General features: G+C 50.2%; 1 protein-coding gene and 1 long non-coding RNA gene across 2 annotated transcripts; one reads left to right on the forward strand and one right to left on the reverse strand.

Annotated features, from left to right (window-relative positions):
• Window positions 1-868: 868 nt before the first annotated feature.
• On the forward strand, window positions 869-15334 carry LOC150047572 (glutathione S-transferase A6-like). Its single transcript, XM_090355492.1, has 7 exons — window positions 869-975; window positions 5764-5869; window positions 8497-8548; window positions 9321-9453; window positions 11827-11968; window positions 13934-14065; window positions 15020-15334. The coding sequence occupies exons 2-7, from the start codon at window positions 5783-5785 to the stop codon at window positions 15140-15142; spliced, it is 669 nt and encodes a 222-aa protein (XP_090211618.1). The 5' UTR covers window positions 869-975; window positions 5764-5782; the 3' UTR covers window positions 15143-15334.
• Window positions 9516-11504, reverse strand: LOC150047573 (uncharacterized). The gene is made up of 3 exons (XR_016539276.1): window positions 11099-11504; window positions 10004-10173; window positions 9516-9782 (listed from the first exon to the last, which is right to left on the reverse strand). It is a non-coding gene; the product is annotated as an uncharacterized LOC150047573 (long non-coding RNA).
• Window positions 15335-16042: the final 708 nt, after the last annotated feature.

The following is a 16042-nucleotide window of genomic DNA, read 5'->3' on the forward strand; positions in this document are numbered from 1 at the left end:
GAGCCAAGTGCTCCTAAGAATGATCACACGAATGCCCAAATGGGGAAATTGTACAAGGACAGAGGGGAAGGCAACAGAAACATGGCCTGTGGAGGTAAGTTCATCTGGTGGTCTCTGCTGCAGACAGTCGATGGCAAAAGAGAAGTCAGAGCACAGAACTCAAAATGGCCACAGGGGACTAACACTGCTTCTCTGAGGCCTCAGAGAAACCTTAAACTAACACACATACACCTCGCAGTAAATGATCCCACAGGGAATAATGGTGCAGCATCTAACAACACCAAGTTGGAGAATTACCAAAATACGGGCCATTTTGCCTCTTGGCCTGGACACTCGCACAGGCTTACAAACATGAGCGGCTGGTTTGCCTGGAATCTTCCTCAGTCTTCACTTCTAGAAGCTGTGTGCACTGCCATTCTTTCTTTTACAGAAGCCCCGTTTAACCTTGATGTGGCGGGGGGCGGGGGGTCCCTACAGAGCCCCAGGTCCTGTTGGCAAATCCACTGTACAGGCCCTAAACTGTCCGTGTGTGGGTGTCCTTGTGTGGGTGGCCAGCCTCCCGCCCAGGTTTCCTGGCTTCCCCTGTTCTCCTGTGGTGCCCAATATGCAGTTTGCTCCCTGGCCAAGGCAAGAAAAATATCTGAGATAGTCTGTGGGTAGCTCCATGGTGACCTTGAAAAGCAACATATTAACCAGTTGCTTTACAATTGAGGATGACTTTGCATTTTCCTCCTAATCTATCAAGGAGCCCTCAGCCCCTGGCAGTGGAGGAAGCTTTGTCCTAGCTGGACTCCTCCCCATCAGAGGAAGCTTTGTCCTCGCTGGACTCCTCCCCATCAAAGGAAGCTTTGTCCTAGCTGGACTCCTCCCCATCAAGAAACGGCAGGGATTTCCAGAAATAAGTAGCTTTAAAGGCCGGTGGTGGCAGTGTGGGGGACTCAAGACAGACAGAGGGAGCCGCTCAGGAGGAGAGTAGGTGAGTACTGGGCCAAACCCTGGTCCCCCTCAACCCAGAGGCATGCTTTGGAGTCTGTCTTGAGCATAAGAGAAAGCGTTTCACTCCTAGCTTGGTCTTTTTCCTCCAGTGTGCACGGACGAGTCTTTTGGGATTGCTGACGCAGCTTCTTGCGGATGCCCCATTACAGAATTCTTAGAAGGAGGAGCTGCGGCCGAGAGTGTGGCTTAGTGATAGAGTGCTTGCCTCGCCTGCACAAAGCCCTGGGTTTGATCCCTCAGAATCATATATGCAGAAAAAGCCAGACATGGTGCTGTGACTCAAGTAGTAGAGTGCTAGCCTTGAGAAAGCACAAGGACAGTACCCACGCCCCCCCCCCCCAAAAAAGAGCTTTACACTCACAGACCTGTGGGTTCTTGTGACCTTTTTCCTCTAGAAAAAATAGGCAGAGACATTGATACTGAGGAATAACACGGGACAGGGAAGAGGGAGGAGGACCGGAAACTCTCGGGGCTGTCCTGAAAGCAGGTGGCATGTTTGCGTTTGCACCCCTCACTCTCCAGGGTGCAGCCCCCTGGCCTCTTGTAGGCAGAGGAGGGTTCAGGGCCCATCACACACCCCGCCCAGTTCATCTCAGCCTTGCTGTCCTAAGCAGAGTCCCCTCCATCGGTCGGTATTTGGCTCAGATCAGATGTGGCAGTTACTTTCACTTTCTTGGTAGAGTTCCCCCCCCCAAAAAATAAAAAGCTTTGAGGCTTTGTTTTCTTAGGGCCTCTGGTGGTTACATTTACATTCTAGCAAGTTTGGTCTGAAGCCACTATTTTGTCCATTCCCCCACCCCCACCCCTTAACCACTGTTAACTAGTATCTTAACTCTTTGTTCTCCACTTTCAAGAGATGAAGTGAGAAAAGGGGGGAGCAGGGGAGAAGAGAAAGAAGAGAGACACATTTGTATAAAATGAGATTGTAACCCCTGAAGAGGGTTGTAGGAGTTCTGCACAAAGTTAGTGCTGCTGTGGAAATAATCAGCAATTGTTGGGCATTGTGATACTGTAAATACTAGTTAGGCTGGGAAAATTCACTTGTAAATAGAAATGTATTAGTCCATGTGTCAGGAGTGCTGGATTCGCATTCAGTCTGTGCCACTAACTTAACTAGCTGACCATCACATTCTGCGAGGGAGTCAGTCAGGCCCTGGCAGAGCAGGACAGTGGCTTGGCCAGGACTGTGTGGAGGAGGTAATTCTTCCCGCAGGAGATTGTCTTATTTCTGGACGCTATGCACGCATTATTAGTTCCTTAAGGAACAAGAATAGCCAAGAACTTAGAACCAGGACAGCAGAGAATGTGAAGGTATGAGAAAAAGTCAGTTCTCTAAAACATGGCTATGGCAGTGCCCTCACCGTTATGGAGACGCTTGCACGGATGTGTGGCTGTGGTTCACACACCAGTTCACACACAATTACACTGGCTTTGAATGAGCGCTGGTGAAGAGAGCATGCATCTAGGTCACTGTTGTTTCTCCTCCCTCCTGGAGTTGAGTGCAACATCTGGAAACCAGTCAAAACCTCCGCCCATGAGAATCTCCGTCTCCATTGGTGCAATTGATTTGACACCCATTTGCTTCATGTTCCTATGAGCTCGTTGCCCTCTTGCCTCAGGTCAGGAACAGTCTCACCCTTCCTCCCTTGGACTCTGTTCTCAGAACCACAAATCACTTCTACGTGCCAAGTTAAACACTGCCCTTGGGCTGTCTCCTGGAGCATGGATCCATACTTTTTTGTCTTTAACTTTTTAGCCCAATTGGTTTCTATTACGTGGGAGACTTCCATTGTTTTGATAATTCTACTAAAAATAGCCAAATAGTAGGTTTCAAAGTCACGTAGCCATCACTCATTATCACCACAATCCTAATTTAAGTGCTTGCTATATATATTTTTTTGTATGCCAGTACTATGATTTGGACTCGGGCCTGGACACTGTCCCTTAGTTGGTTTGCTTTTCTTTTCTTTTTTTTTTTTTTTGCCAGTACTGGGCTTGAGCTCAGGGCCTGAGCACTGTCCTTGGACTTTCTCAAGGCTAGAGCTCTACCACTTGAGCCTCAGCACCACTTCCAGCTTTTTTCTATGTATGTGGTACCGAGGAATCAAACCCGGGTCTAATCAAACCCGGGTCTTCGTGCATGCTACGCAAGCACTCTACCACTAGGCCAAACTCCCGGCCCCTGGTTTGCTTTTCTTAAGGCTGGTGCACTACCGCTTGAGTCATGGCTCCACTTCTAGCTTTGAGGTCTTATTTGGAGACAAGTCTCACAGACTTTCATGCCTTGGTTTAAACCAAGGTCCTCTACTCTAAGCTTCCTGAATAGCTAGAATTATCTATGCCCAGCAGAAGAACAAACAAAAGTAGCTCCTTTAGCTTTGGAACTTTTACAAGCTGTGAAAACTTAGTGACATGTCAGGGAAAAAAAGCGTTTGTTACAAGTCACTACCTAGAGTGGTAAAAAGCACTGTCTCTGTCTCTCCAGCAATCCATATGCTTCATTAGAAATCTGGAGGCTGGGTCAACTTTAAATCCATGCTAGCTCTGTTCTTGCAAAATCTTGAGGAAAGATCCAGATACATCAGTGCTAATGAGAACCAGAAGTGCCCTGGAAGAATTGCCAGTACAAAAAGAATGAAGCCAAGGGCTTATACAGAAAACCCTCAGAATTTTAAGAGGCCCGGTGAAAAGCCACATGGAGGAGGGCCTGGGCAGGGTGAACTGGAATTCATAAATAACAAAGCACGGAGCCCCAGGGAACTACTGGCATGCTAGGTTTGGAGACCAGAAGGATCAACCCCATCTGACCAAAGAAAAGTAGCGTGGCTGATAGGAGCCCCCAGGGCAGAACGGGCAGGTCCTTCATTCTCTTCTCTGCTTCATTCTCTTTTGCAGGGCTCCGCCTTACCTGGCTAAGATGATGAAGACAGTTAGGTTGAAATCTCAGGAACCTCTGAAGTGTAACTCTGCAGGTCACATTCTGTTCTGCCAGAGCTCCATGGGCCTGAGGGCCTGACTTGTTCTAAACCCCATTAGTCAGAGATATAGGCAGAAATGTAGTCTCTAACCCTTGTGGTTAGCTGGGCTCACGCCTGTAATCCTAGCTACTCAGGAGGCTGAGATCTGAAGGCTGTAGTTCAAAGCCAGTCTGGGCACTAAAGTCCCTGAGACGCCTATCTCCAATTAACCACCAGAAAACTGAAAGTGGCACTGTGGCTCAAGGGGTAGGGCAGTAGCCTTGAGCTGAAGAGCTCAGGGGCAGTGCCCAGGCCCAGAGTTCAAGTCCCATGACGAACAAAAACAAAATCAAAAACAGTTGCGGCCATGACCTGACACGGAATCTGTTCAAGATACAATGGAATGTTTCCAAAAGAGATTTTCATTTACATAGAAAGCAGAATGAAATCATCGCACACACAAAATAAATGTTCCCCTGACAGTTCAACCTTTTATATATATATATATATATATATATATATATATATATTCTGTACACAAAAAAATACACCTGGGCTAAAAATTGAACAAGCACGAAAGTTTACAGAAATACTACTTCCCAGTGGGAGGCCTGAGTAGAGGTGGAGTCAGGACCGCTCCCTAAACCCGGGTAATCCAGTCCTTGTTTTACAAGAAGCCGACAGCCTAACCCACTGCTAAGTAACCTGTTCCTGGTTGTCATGGCAGCAGGATGAAGAGTAGCTCTGGGGGCAGCTTAGTAAATACACTGCCCTGCTCAGGGCAGGCTCCCAGAAGGAAGAATCACCCAGCCGAAATGTCAGTAGTGAAGAAACAGTGGTTCAGGAACAAAAAGCTGTCAAACGTTTGCAGGTCTTGGTCGGGTGTATTTTGTACATTCTCTACCAACCCCGAGCACAGTCACGCGATACGCGCCGCATGGACTGCGATTCTCTCCTTACAGTGCTTGTTTTTACCACCTACGACGCACTTGGATAGTTTCTGGGATACTGGAACTTAAGGGTGCTACTCAGAACGCATACTGCTGATATGACAAGAAACAAAAAACAAGTCGGGGACCAGTTCCTCAAAGTCTGGGATGCTCCAAGAGTGTAGACTCACACAAAAGTGAGTTTGGTTGCCCGATTTACTTCCAGGGTGGCCTGGACAGCCAGCTGTGTACTCACCTGTAAAACTTGAGCAATAAAGATTTTCTACCAAGTAAATTTTATGATGGTTGGATAAGGACAAAAATGAGACACTGCTCATTATGTGGTAGACATTAAGTATATGTTACTTGCTTGCAATTTATAGTTCATGTACATTTCTTTTTGGTAGACAGTTTAATAAAACTTAACCCAACCATAAAAAAAATAGAATTCAAATAGACTAGCTTTGCCTGTGGGGAGAGGTCAGGTGAGGGCTCTGGTCAGGGGTGAGACTGACCCACACTGAAAGCTCCTGAACACGGCAGCTCAGGAGCTGGGGTTCTGTCTGCACCCCTCTTCCCATCATTGCCCCCCTGCATCCACATCCAGCTCCCCAGGTCCTTGGGGACAAGCTACGATGTTCATATCATCACATGAAGATGGCTGCAGTGTAGATGGACGGGAGCTGTGGTGTGCACACGTGAGGATGGCTGCAGTGTGGAGCTGAGTGGGTCACTCTGGGTGCCTGGGAGTGTGAGCCTCCTGAGAACCCTCATTCCTCCCCAGGATCCTTTCTCTATGAGCAGTGATGAGCCATAATCTCAAAGGACATTTTGCTCTTGTGGCCTCATTCATTCATTCATTTATTCATTTGTTCCTTCCGGTTTAGTGATCCTACAGACATGTCTGGGAAGCCGTTGTTTCACTACGAACAGGTCCGGGGCAGAATGGAGTCCATCCGCTGGCTCCTGGCCGCAGCTGGAGTGGAGGTGGGTTCTGAGCTGGAGTGGAGGTGGGTTCTGAGCTGGAGTGGAGGTGGGTTCTCAGGTGGAGCAGAGGTGGGTTCTCAGCTGGAGCGGAGGTGTCAGGTCATGGTCGCAACTGTTTTTGATTTTGTTTTTGTTGGTCGTGGGACTTGAACTCTGGGCCTGGGCACTGCCCCTGAGCTCTTCAGCTCAAGGCTACTGCCCTACCCCTTGAGCCACAGTGCCACTTTCAGTTTTCTGGTGGTTAATTGGAGATAGGAGTCTCAGGGACTTTAGTGCCCAGACTGGCTTTGAACTACAGCCTTCAGATCTCAGCCTCCTGAGTCCAAAGTTAGCCTGGGCTACATAGGCAGAGCCTGTCTCAAAAATATGAATAAAACCAGACCAAAAGAGAACCACTCCTTACATAAAATCTTTTAGTGTCAAGATATACACAAACAGTTTGAATACAAAACTTTGAAAAATGTTTTTGAGTTTTGAATAAAATTTCACTGAGCACGGTCAGTAAATTACAAAGGAAGCAGTCACAAAGTGCACACCTAATTTGGATGAGGTCCCAAAGTAAAGTAATAATGTATGGCATTGTATAAGAACTAGAAAAATTATTTGGTGACATTAAAGCATTACTGTTTTAGATGAGAAATGTATCGTGCGCGTTTCCCCCCTGAAACAATGAGTATGTGGTAGAGAAAGTACTGCAGCGTGAGATATGTGACACACGCTGCCCGATGTGGAGTGGCCTGGGATGTGGATGGGAAGCCCTGGCTACCTCTGGTGAGCAGTGGAGCGGGGTGAGGTGACCAGTTCCCAGAAGAAGGGAATACGGGCTCTCAGGTGGGCGCAGAAGAGAAGGTTGAAGCGTCTGCTAGAGACTCCTTAGCTTCATAGCCCCAGGGCGGCCTCACCCATGGATGAGAGTTTCCTCCACTGCCTTAAAAATGCCTGAGACTCTCGATTTCCAAGGCACACAGAGGTCAGGTGCTGGTGGTTCAAGCCTGTCATCCTAGCTACTCAGGATTGCTAAAAACCAGAAGCTGTGCTGTGGTAGAGCGCCAGCAAGAGAAATCAGGGACAGGGTCCATGCCCTGGATTCAAGCCCCATGAATGACAAAAACATTAAAAAAGAAACACACACACACACATAGAACCATAGCACCTTTCTTGGCTATTGGGTTTTTCCCCTTGAAATAGATCATCTGACTCCTTCATAATGGAAACATCTGCCGGGTCAGCAGGTGGCAGCGGCAGAGAACTTGGATTCCTGAAATAGGGGGCAGGGACTTGGAAAAAACAGAAAAGAGACAAACAGATGGGGTCGGGAGGACTACAGCCCAAGAAGGCTGTGAGCTTAAGACTGTAGCTCCGGTTTATTTCCAAATCAAGTCTTATATACTTTCTTGAAACTAGGGAACTGCCAGGGGTTACATTTTTACAAAGGGATAAATCTCAGATCAGTTGAGCAGGACAAGGCCATGAAGCAATAAAGCAATAAATTGATAAGGTCAGGGAGCTCACAATACAGATAATGTAGCTCAAAAGTTTCTAGGCATGGCGCTATACATTATAGCTCAAATCTTAGTGTGGTTATCTTGCTGAGTTATGCAGATTCATGGGTCAGTGTAACTCCACACTCCGGCTCCCAACAAACATCTACCCCCATTGAAATGTACAAGCCACAGCACCTATGCCTCCTCTTCTTCAGCTGTTTGTCTGCAGACAGGCAAACCGGTACCTCATATTTTGGTGAAACTTTATGTAGGAACTCTCATGATCACACAAGATTATGAAGTTTACGTTAAACCTGAGTCCTATAACCTTCTTTGTAAACGTTCCTTCATCGGGAGATACTACCTTGCCACCCATTATACCAGAGAACAGTGGGAATTCTAATTACAAGAACTGAAGCTATATAACACCCAGGACACAATTCAGCCAGGGACCAGAGTGATGTAAAGTGCAGCTGAGATTCCCTGTTCACAGAGAATGCCATGGCTGTGGGCCCAGGGCATGTCCCATGCTGAGGACACACAATCTCTTCCAGGCGCCCTGAAGACACAGGCTTCCTGAGACACTATCACGCTATCACCAGCGTCTCACAGTCCCTTCCTTGCACTGCAGAGAAATTTCTCCCAAATCGTTGTCTAACCATAGCTGTCGGTGAGGGGCAGAGTCCAAGTGGAGTGAGATTAAAACCCAGCAGGGACAAACTGACTCATGACGTCTACTTGACGGCTCTAATGGAAATTACCAAATGGCCATGACCCCGTTCTTCTTTTTTTTCTTTTTTTCTTTTTTTTTTTTTTGCCAGTCCTGGGCTTGAGCTCAGGGCCTGAGCACTGTCCTTGGATTTTCTCAAGGCTAGAGCTCTACCACTTGAGCCTCAGCACCACTTCCGGCTTTTTTTTCTATGTATATGGTACTGAGGAATCGAACCTGGGTCTTTGTGCATGCTAGGCAAGCATTTTACCACTAGGCAAAACTCCCAGCCCCCATGACCCCATTCTTCTGTGCACACCACCACACTCAAACGTCTTCCCCGTGTCACACTAGGTACCAAAGAGATGACCAGTTGGAAAGCCCACACGCTAAGGGGTAAGCCAGCAGCTCACTTAACTCTTTCTGTCTTCCAGTTTGAAGAGAAGTTTATCCACACCAATGCAGACTTGGAAAAGTTAAGACATGGTAAGGGAAAATTTATGGATATCCCAGATAAGGGAGTCTGGTAGAAGGTTAAACCACGAGGGTGGAGAGGCTGGTGGTGGCTAATGTACAAGGGCTTTTGCATGGGAGCCTAGAGACTCTTTCAGGGGCAGGAGAGTTGGACACTGTTCAGGAGCTGTCCCCAGAACCCTGAGCATGTCCCCTCATGCTTTCTGCACGGTACCAGACTACAGTCGGCCTAGGATCCCAGACTGCTTCTTGCAAGGACTTGCAGAGACACGCAGGAGGTGACAAGAGGACTTGGCCTCACCTTGGGTTCCTCTGTGCTAGGTTGACGGAGGTGATTCAGCAAGGTTGTGGAGTGAGAATGAGATGGCATTGCATTTGGGGGCAGCCTCAGTCACGGCCGACCTGAGGAAAGGGGCTCCTGCCTGCCTTGTGTGCCGTTCTAGTGCTTTCGGGCTCTACATAGAATCTTCTCTTAGAACTGATTTTCATGTCAGGAATGCTATGAGCCCTTGTTGCCGTCTCTCCCAGTTTCCTCCTGAGGTAACTGTGAAGATAAGGCAGCACAGAGAAATGTAAGTTCCCGAGCCTGACTGTGGATGGGGACTAGAATTAGAAATCAAACAGTTAACAAAAGGAAAAAAACTCAGCAAAGACAAAAAATATTAATAGTTAACTTTATTACAGATGTTATCAGATAACTGTATTTCCTTTTATAGGCTCAGCGTTTTGACTGTTTTCAACCCACTGACATTCTGCTTCCTTTTCTCTTTCTTTCTCCCAAAAGATGGGGTCCTGATGTTCCAGCAGGTGCCAATGGTGGAGGTGGATGGCATGAAGCTAGTGCAAACCAGAGCCATTCTCAACTACTTCTCCAGCAAACACAACCTCTATGGGAAAGACCCGAAGGAGAGAGCGCTGTAAGGTCGATGTGAGAGCTCACTCACTGAATGAGCGGGATCTTGGTGTGTGTGTGGGGGGGGTCAGAGCCAGCGTCAGGCTGGACTCGGCATGCACACCAAGGCTCCTCATGACGGAGTCCTGTGGTATGAGGAAAGACGAAACTAGGGTGGATCCAGGCGTAGGATTGTAGCTGAGGATGGTCAGACACACTGCACAGGCACTCACAGCAGACACTGCTCAGCCTTGACTTAGGAAGACAGGCGGATCACAAGCTCCAGGCTGGACTGCAGCCTACTGCTTGCAAGATTCGATGTCCGGAGATGAAGGCGTGAGGACAGGAGGCTCTCTGAAATTGTGAAACGGATGACCAGCACCTTCACGTACTAGATAATCAGGTGGCCTGTCCCCGAATCCACTCATGCAGGACATGTAGGGCGACCAGACCGAATCCACCCCCACCCAAAGCTGGCCATCTGCTCTGTTGGTAGATGGACTGAAGTGAAACACAGAGTCCCCAACGACCCTTCAATCCCACGACCTTGTGTGCACCCAAGCAATGAAGTGTACCCCACTAATGCCGGTGCAGAAACGTCTGTGGGGAGATCAGAGCAAGATGGCTTCTCTGCACACCATGGGACCACAACAGGGAAGAAACAGCAGCTCCTTTGCTGGGAAGTTTCAGGCAGTCTCAGAGTACAGTGAGGAAGTGGCTACGTTGATGAAGAGCATGGAGATACCTAATGGCCCGAGGAAGAAGGGAAACAAGTGTGCAATGCCTGCTGGTCCTTCCCTTGGCTTACTTCACACAACGCAGGACTCTGCTCTGCAGTGAAGGACCAGCGGGAGAGTCCCAGGGGGAAGCTCACAACCATCTCAGGGAAAGAAGGAATCACTTGAGCCTGGAAAGAGCTCGTGGGATGGAGGAGTGACAGTGCACAGGACAGGGGTTAATGGGCACAGAGATGGCATGGGCTAAGAGGAAGAACTTCCCATGTTCAGAATTCATCCGTCACAAAATGGTCTGCAGCTGTGCACTCAAGTGCTGGTGGCCATGAAGAGGATGATGACATGGAGGGTGCGACAGCTTGGATGGATGTTTGGAAGTACTGTGTGACAGAGAAGTAGCCAAGCACAGAGGGCCAGGTGCAACAGAGCCCTTCTGATGGGAAAGAATCACACAGCAGATCAGTGGTGGGTTCCGGCTACACAGGAGCTGAGCATTCAGAAGCACGGATGATTTTTGTTTTTGTTTTGCCAGTCCTGGGCTTGAGCACTTTTCCTGGATTTTTCTCAAGGCTAGAACCCTACCACTTGAGGCCACAGCATCATTTCTGGCTTTTTCTATGTATGTGGTACCAAGGAATCAAACCCAGGTCTTCGTGCATGCAAGGCAAGCACTCTACCACTAGGCCACACTCTCAGCCCCTTCATTTTGAGGTGAAAAAAAATTTCAGGGATTAGAACCTGCTGATACTTGCCAAATTCTGCAATTTTGGGGGGTCAATCCCTGAATGCCCTGCTTTAAATGATTGAAACTGGGTGTGTGAACACACAGCAATATAGTTGTTACATTTAGTCTTCTGTGAAGCCCAGCCTGGAACAAAAGACATGAAGGTGACGTGTGCCAGACACAGCGGGAGACGGTAAGGAACTGCCTCTCACCAGAGCCATTTTCAGTAGCATCCGAGGACTGCAGACGTGAATGAAGACAGCGGCACACGGGAGCGTCGTGAGCCGTGCCTGCTGGGAAAGAATTGGGACAATCTCTAGCACTGAAAACGGGAGCCACGTCGGAGAGGCCGGGAACTCTCCCCAAACAGCCTGAGCAGGACTGTGCAAGTAGGAGAGGCTGGGCATGCCTAGCTGACTCCAGTAATTCTAGAGACCCCGGAGGCTGAGATCTGAGGACTGGGGTTTGAGGTCAACCCTGGAAAGAAAATTCTCTGAGACTCTTATCTGCAATTAACCCCAAATAGCTGGAAGTGGAGGTATGATTCAAGTGGTGGAGTAAAAGCTTTGTGCAAAGAAGCTAAGTGAGAGTATAAGGCCCTGAGTTCAAGCCCCAGTAGCAGCGCGCGCACTTGCGCGCGCACACACACACACACACACTACTACAGAAGATTATAGTACCTCAAACTCTATTTCTAATATTTGCAGTTACATGCAGTGATTCTACCAAGTTCTCCCAGGGACTCTCTGATGGGACATGGATGTACTTTGTATTGTTTTTGGTCATGTACGTATCAATAAACTGAGACATAAGTCCTCTGTAGGTTGCACTAAGAAGCATGCTAACATATTCACAAAGACCCTAGCACAATGGCTGGCATACAATGAACCCCATCCCGATAGAGAAGGCCGTTGATAGCTGGGCTGTTTTTGCCTTTCAGGATTGATATGTATTCTGAGGGTTTGGCGGATTTGAACGAGCTGTTTATTATGTACCCATTTCATCCACCTGGCAAAAAAGAAGAAAGCATTGCCCAGATGATAGAGAAAGCAAAAACCCGGTATTTTCCTGCCTTTGAGAAGGTAAGTGGGAGTTGGATATGGTGGCTCACACCTGTAATCTCAGCTACACAGGAGGCTGAGAACTGAGGATCTCGGTTCAAAGCCTGCCTGGGCCCTAAAGATAGTGAGACTCTTATTTCCAATTAATCACTACAAAACAGGAAGTGGGTCTGTGGCTCCAGGGATAGGGCGGTAGCCTTGAGCTGAAGAGCTCTAGGACAGCGTCCAAGCCCTGAGTTCAAGCTGCACGACTGACAAAAAAGAAAAAAGAAAGGAAAAGAAAAGGTGAGTGGGGGGGCCAGGAGTGTGACCTAGTGGTAGAGTGCTTGCTTAGCATGCACAAAGACCCAGGTTCAATTCCTTGGTATCACATATATATATATGGCAAGATAGGATGCTGTGGCTCAAGTGGTAGAGCTCTAGCCTTGAGAAAGCTCAAGGACAGTGCTCAGGCCCTGAGCTCAAGCCCTAGGACTGACAAAAAAGAAAAAGAAAAAAAAAAAGGAAAGTGGAAGCTGTCTCATTATTATTATTATTATTTGCCAGTTCTGGAGCTTGAATTCAGAACCTGAGCACTTTCCTTGGGGTAGAGCTCTATCACTTGAGCCATAACACCACTTCTGGCTTTTTCTATGTATGTGGTGTTGCGGAATGGAACCAGGGTCTTCGGGCATGCTAGGCAAGCACTCTACCACTCAGCCATGTCCCTAGCTCCTATCTCATTATTATGAAGGAAAACAATGTTTAGAGAGAGCTGGGCACGGTGGCACACACCAGTAATCCCAAAATTTGGGAAAATGAGGCAGAAGGATTGCAGGTTCAAGGTCAGCCCAGTCACTTCCTCCCCGGGGTAGGTAGGTCCAGGCGCTCTCTGGGGGCCTTTCATTAGCATAAGATAGTATCTTTCAAAACATTTCCTTCAATTGGCACTGCCCTGTGTGCATTTTCTACTAATTATTTAAAACTAAAATATTATTTTGATAGTTTAATAAAAAGCACAAATTGCCCTCTTTTTTTGTTGCTGTTTGTTTCGTGGGTTGGCTGGGTTGTTTTGTTTTGTTTTTTGTGTCAGTCATAGAGCTTGAACTCAGGGCCTGGGCACTGTTCCTGCATTCTTTCACTCAAGACTAGAACTCTACCACAAGCCACTTCCCATTTTCTGGTGGTAAATTAGAGCTGAGTCTCATGGATTTTCCTGCCTAGGCTAGCTTCAAACCTTGATCCTCAGATCTCAGCCTCCTGAGCAGGTAGGATTACAGGCGTGAGCCACTAGTATCTAGCTGCTCTCAGTTTTGTTACATAAAATTCTATACTTTCAGAAAGGTTGAAATAGTTAATGAACATGCAAGAACTCTGCATTGCTCGGTAAATTACCACTCCGATTTCCTAGCTTTATCATATGCGTGTTTTTCCACCCCTCTCTATAAGGCAGATATGCCTTTCATGCATTGAAGAGTAGGTGTTAAAACAGGAGCAACCCTGGAATCTACAAATCGTACAGATTCTACACGGTGTAAGTCACCAGGCAGCGCCAGGGCTGCCAAGGGGAGGACAAAGCTCAAGTTCACCCATGTTTACCTCAGATTCTAGACAACCAGGAAATCAGAGAGACCCTGGCATGGTGTGTCAACAGGCAAAATTAATGTCGGAGAAGACAGGGAGGGAGACAGGCTGTGCCTGAACGGTTAGGGCCACGCCTTTTCAGTTGATTGGCAGATGGAAAGAGGATGCAGCCTTGGCAGTTCTAAAGGTGCAGATGGGATGAGTGAGGCGATATCACAGGGAGGCTTCAATGGGAGAGAGAGAAGAGCTCAGTGCTCCTCACTGGCCCTCGTGAGTCGGGGTCTGGAGCAATGTCTGCAACTCTAACCTGTCCAGAGGTAGGGGAGGAGGAAGAACAGGATAGGGAGCCTCAGGGAGAAGTAGGGTCCCCAGTCTGGCTCTGTGTGTGTGTGTGTTCACAGTCTTGTCTCTTCAATGCTACAGGTGTTCAAGAGCCATGGACAAGACTACCTCGTTGGCAACAGGCTGAGTAAGGCTGACATTCACCTGGTGGAGATGATCTACAACATGGAGGAGCTGGACCCCAATATCCTCGCGGGGTTCCCTCTGCTGCAGGTACCCAGCCTATCTCACTCCCCCGAGCCAGGCCAGCTATCCCGTCCTGAATCTGATGGGAACTTCTGGGCTGGAGCCTTCTGCCTTGTCTTCCCCAGGTGTGCACAGCCCATCCCTGGGACTCCAAAATTGAGCTTTCTGGCACTTGTTCTGAGGCTTTAAAAGAAATCATGGAGCTGGGTGTGGTGGCTTACCCCCGGAACCGTAACTACTCAGGAGGCTGAGATCTAAGGATCAAGGTTCAAAGCCAGCCTGGGTACAAAAGGACCCGAGAGTCTTATTTCCAATTAACCTCTAGAAAACTGGAAGTGGAGCTTGGCTCAAGGGTAGGGCGGTAGCCTTGAGCTGAAGAGCTCAGGAACAGTGCCCAGGCTGAGCTCAAGCCCCATGACCTACAAAATAATAATAATAATAATAATAATAATAATAATGAAAAAAAGAGATCATGGGCCGGGCACAGGTACATCACACCTGTAGTCTTAGCTGCCTAGGAGGCTAACACCTGAGAATCGTGGTTCAAAACCGTCCTAGACAGGAAATTCTGTGAGACTCTTACCCCCCCTAAGCAGAAAAAAACCCAACAACAACCGAAGTGGAGCTGTGGCTCAAGTGACAGTACCCAAGTCCTAAGTTCAAGCTGCAGTAAAGGCACATGCACACACACATGCACACACACACGCGCGCACACACACACATGCACACACACATGCACGCACACACAGACACGCACACACACAGATACGCGCACACACACATGCACACACACGCACACACACATGCACACACACAGGTTCTGCGCATGAACATGTGCTGCTGCTCCAGGGTCGGTCAGCCTCCCTCGGGAGAGCGGCGCTGCCGCGCGGGGCGTCCTGCGCGGGCTTCCGCCGGCGGGGAGGGCTGGGTGTGGCTGGTGGGGTCTCGGGCGCCGCCCTGAGGCTGTTGTGTGCGTGGCAGGCTCTGAAGACCAGGATCAGCCAGCTCCCCTCGGTGAAGAAGTTCCTGCAGCCGGGCAGCCAGAGGCAGCCTCCCGTGGACGAGGAAGCCGTGGCCAGGGCCAGGAAGATCTTCCTGTTCTGAGCCGCTCTGGCCCAGCGCAGCGTCCGCCGGGTGCATCCCGGCTCCTCGGGAACCGTCGGCTTCGCCAGCTTCCGTGCGGCCGCGCAGCCGTGCCTCCTCCGGCTGCCCCGCCCGGGACGCGCGCACGCCCGCCCCTCCCCATCCCCGGCTTCCCTAACGGCCTCCTCCTGGGATTAAACCCTCCTCACAAGGCGCGTGCGCCTGGCGTGGCTCGACTCTCCGGGGACGCCCGCGACGCGGTCGGGCGGTCTGGGTGTGCGCAGGGGAAGGAGGGTCACGGAGGCAGGCGCGCCCACCACGCGTCCCGGGTCCCGCGCGGGCCGTCCGACTCCACCCCGGCCGGGGGGGGGTCCGGCAGGGTCTGGACCCGGCGGCCCGAGCCGCTCCCGCGCCCGCCCCGCCGCGGCCCCTCCGTCGCGGGCCTCGGCGCAGTCTCAGCGCCCACGCGTTTTCCCGTGTCCGCGGGGCGGTCACCCCGGGAGCCAGGAGACGGCTGCGGGTCCCGGCCAAGTGCGCGGCGACCGCAGCCGGGAGCTGCCGCGGGCTGGACCTGGCGCCTGGGGTCGCTGTGCCCGGGCTCCGCAACCTTCGGTCGGGTCCCGGGAGCGAGGGGCGGGGCCTGGGCGCGAGGGGCGGGCCCGGGGTATCAAGGGTACCGGACATTAGGAAACAGGGCCAGAGTGCGAGGGCCGGGCCCGGGGAGCGAGGGGTGGCGGTCGGGCCGTGAGGGGCGGGGCCTGGGCGCGAGGGGCGGGGCTTTGGCTTGAGGGGCGAGCCCGGTGCATCAGGGAGACTGAACGCGAGGGGCGGGGCCTGGGCGTGTGGGGCGGGGCCTAGGCGCGAGAGGCGGGCCTGAGGCGTCAAGGGTACTGCGCACTAGGGGCGGGGCCGGGGATGCGA

This window comes from Megascapheus bottae, chromosome 22 (assembly GCF_031878675.1).
Source record: "Megascapheus bottae isolate mThoBot1 chromosome 22, mThoBot2.hap1, whole genome shotgun sequence".
Lineage (NCBI taxonomy): Eukaryota > Metazoa > Chordata > Mammalia > Rodentia > Geomyidae > Megascapheus > Megascapheus bottae.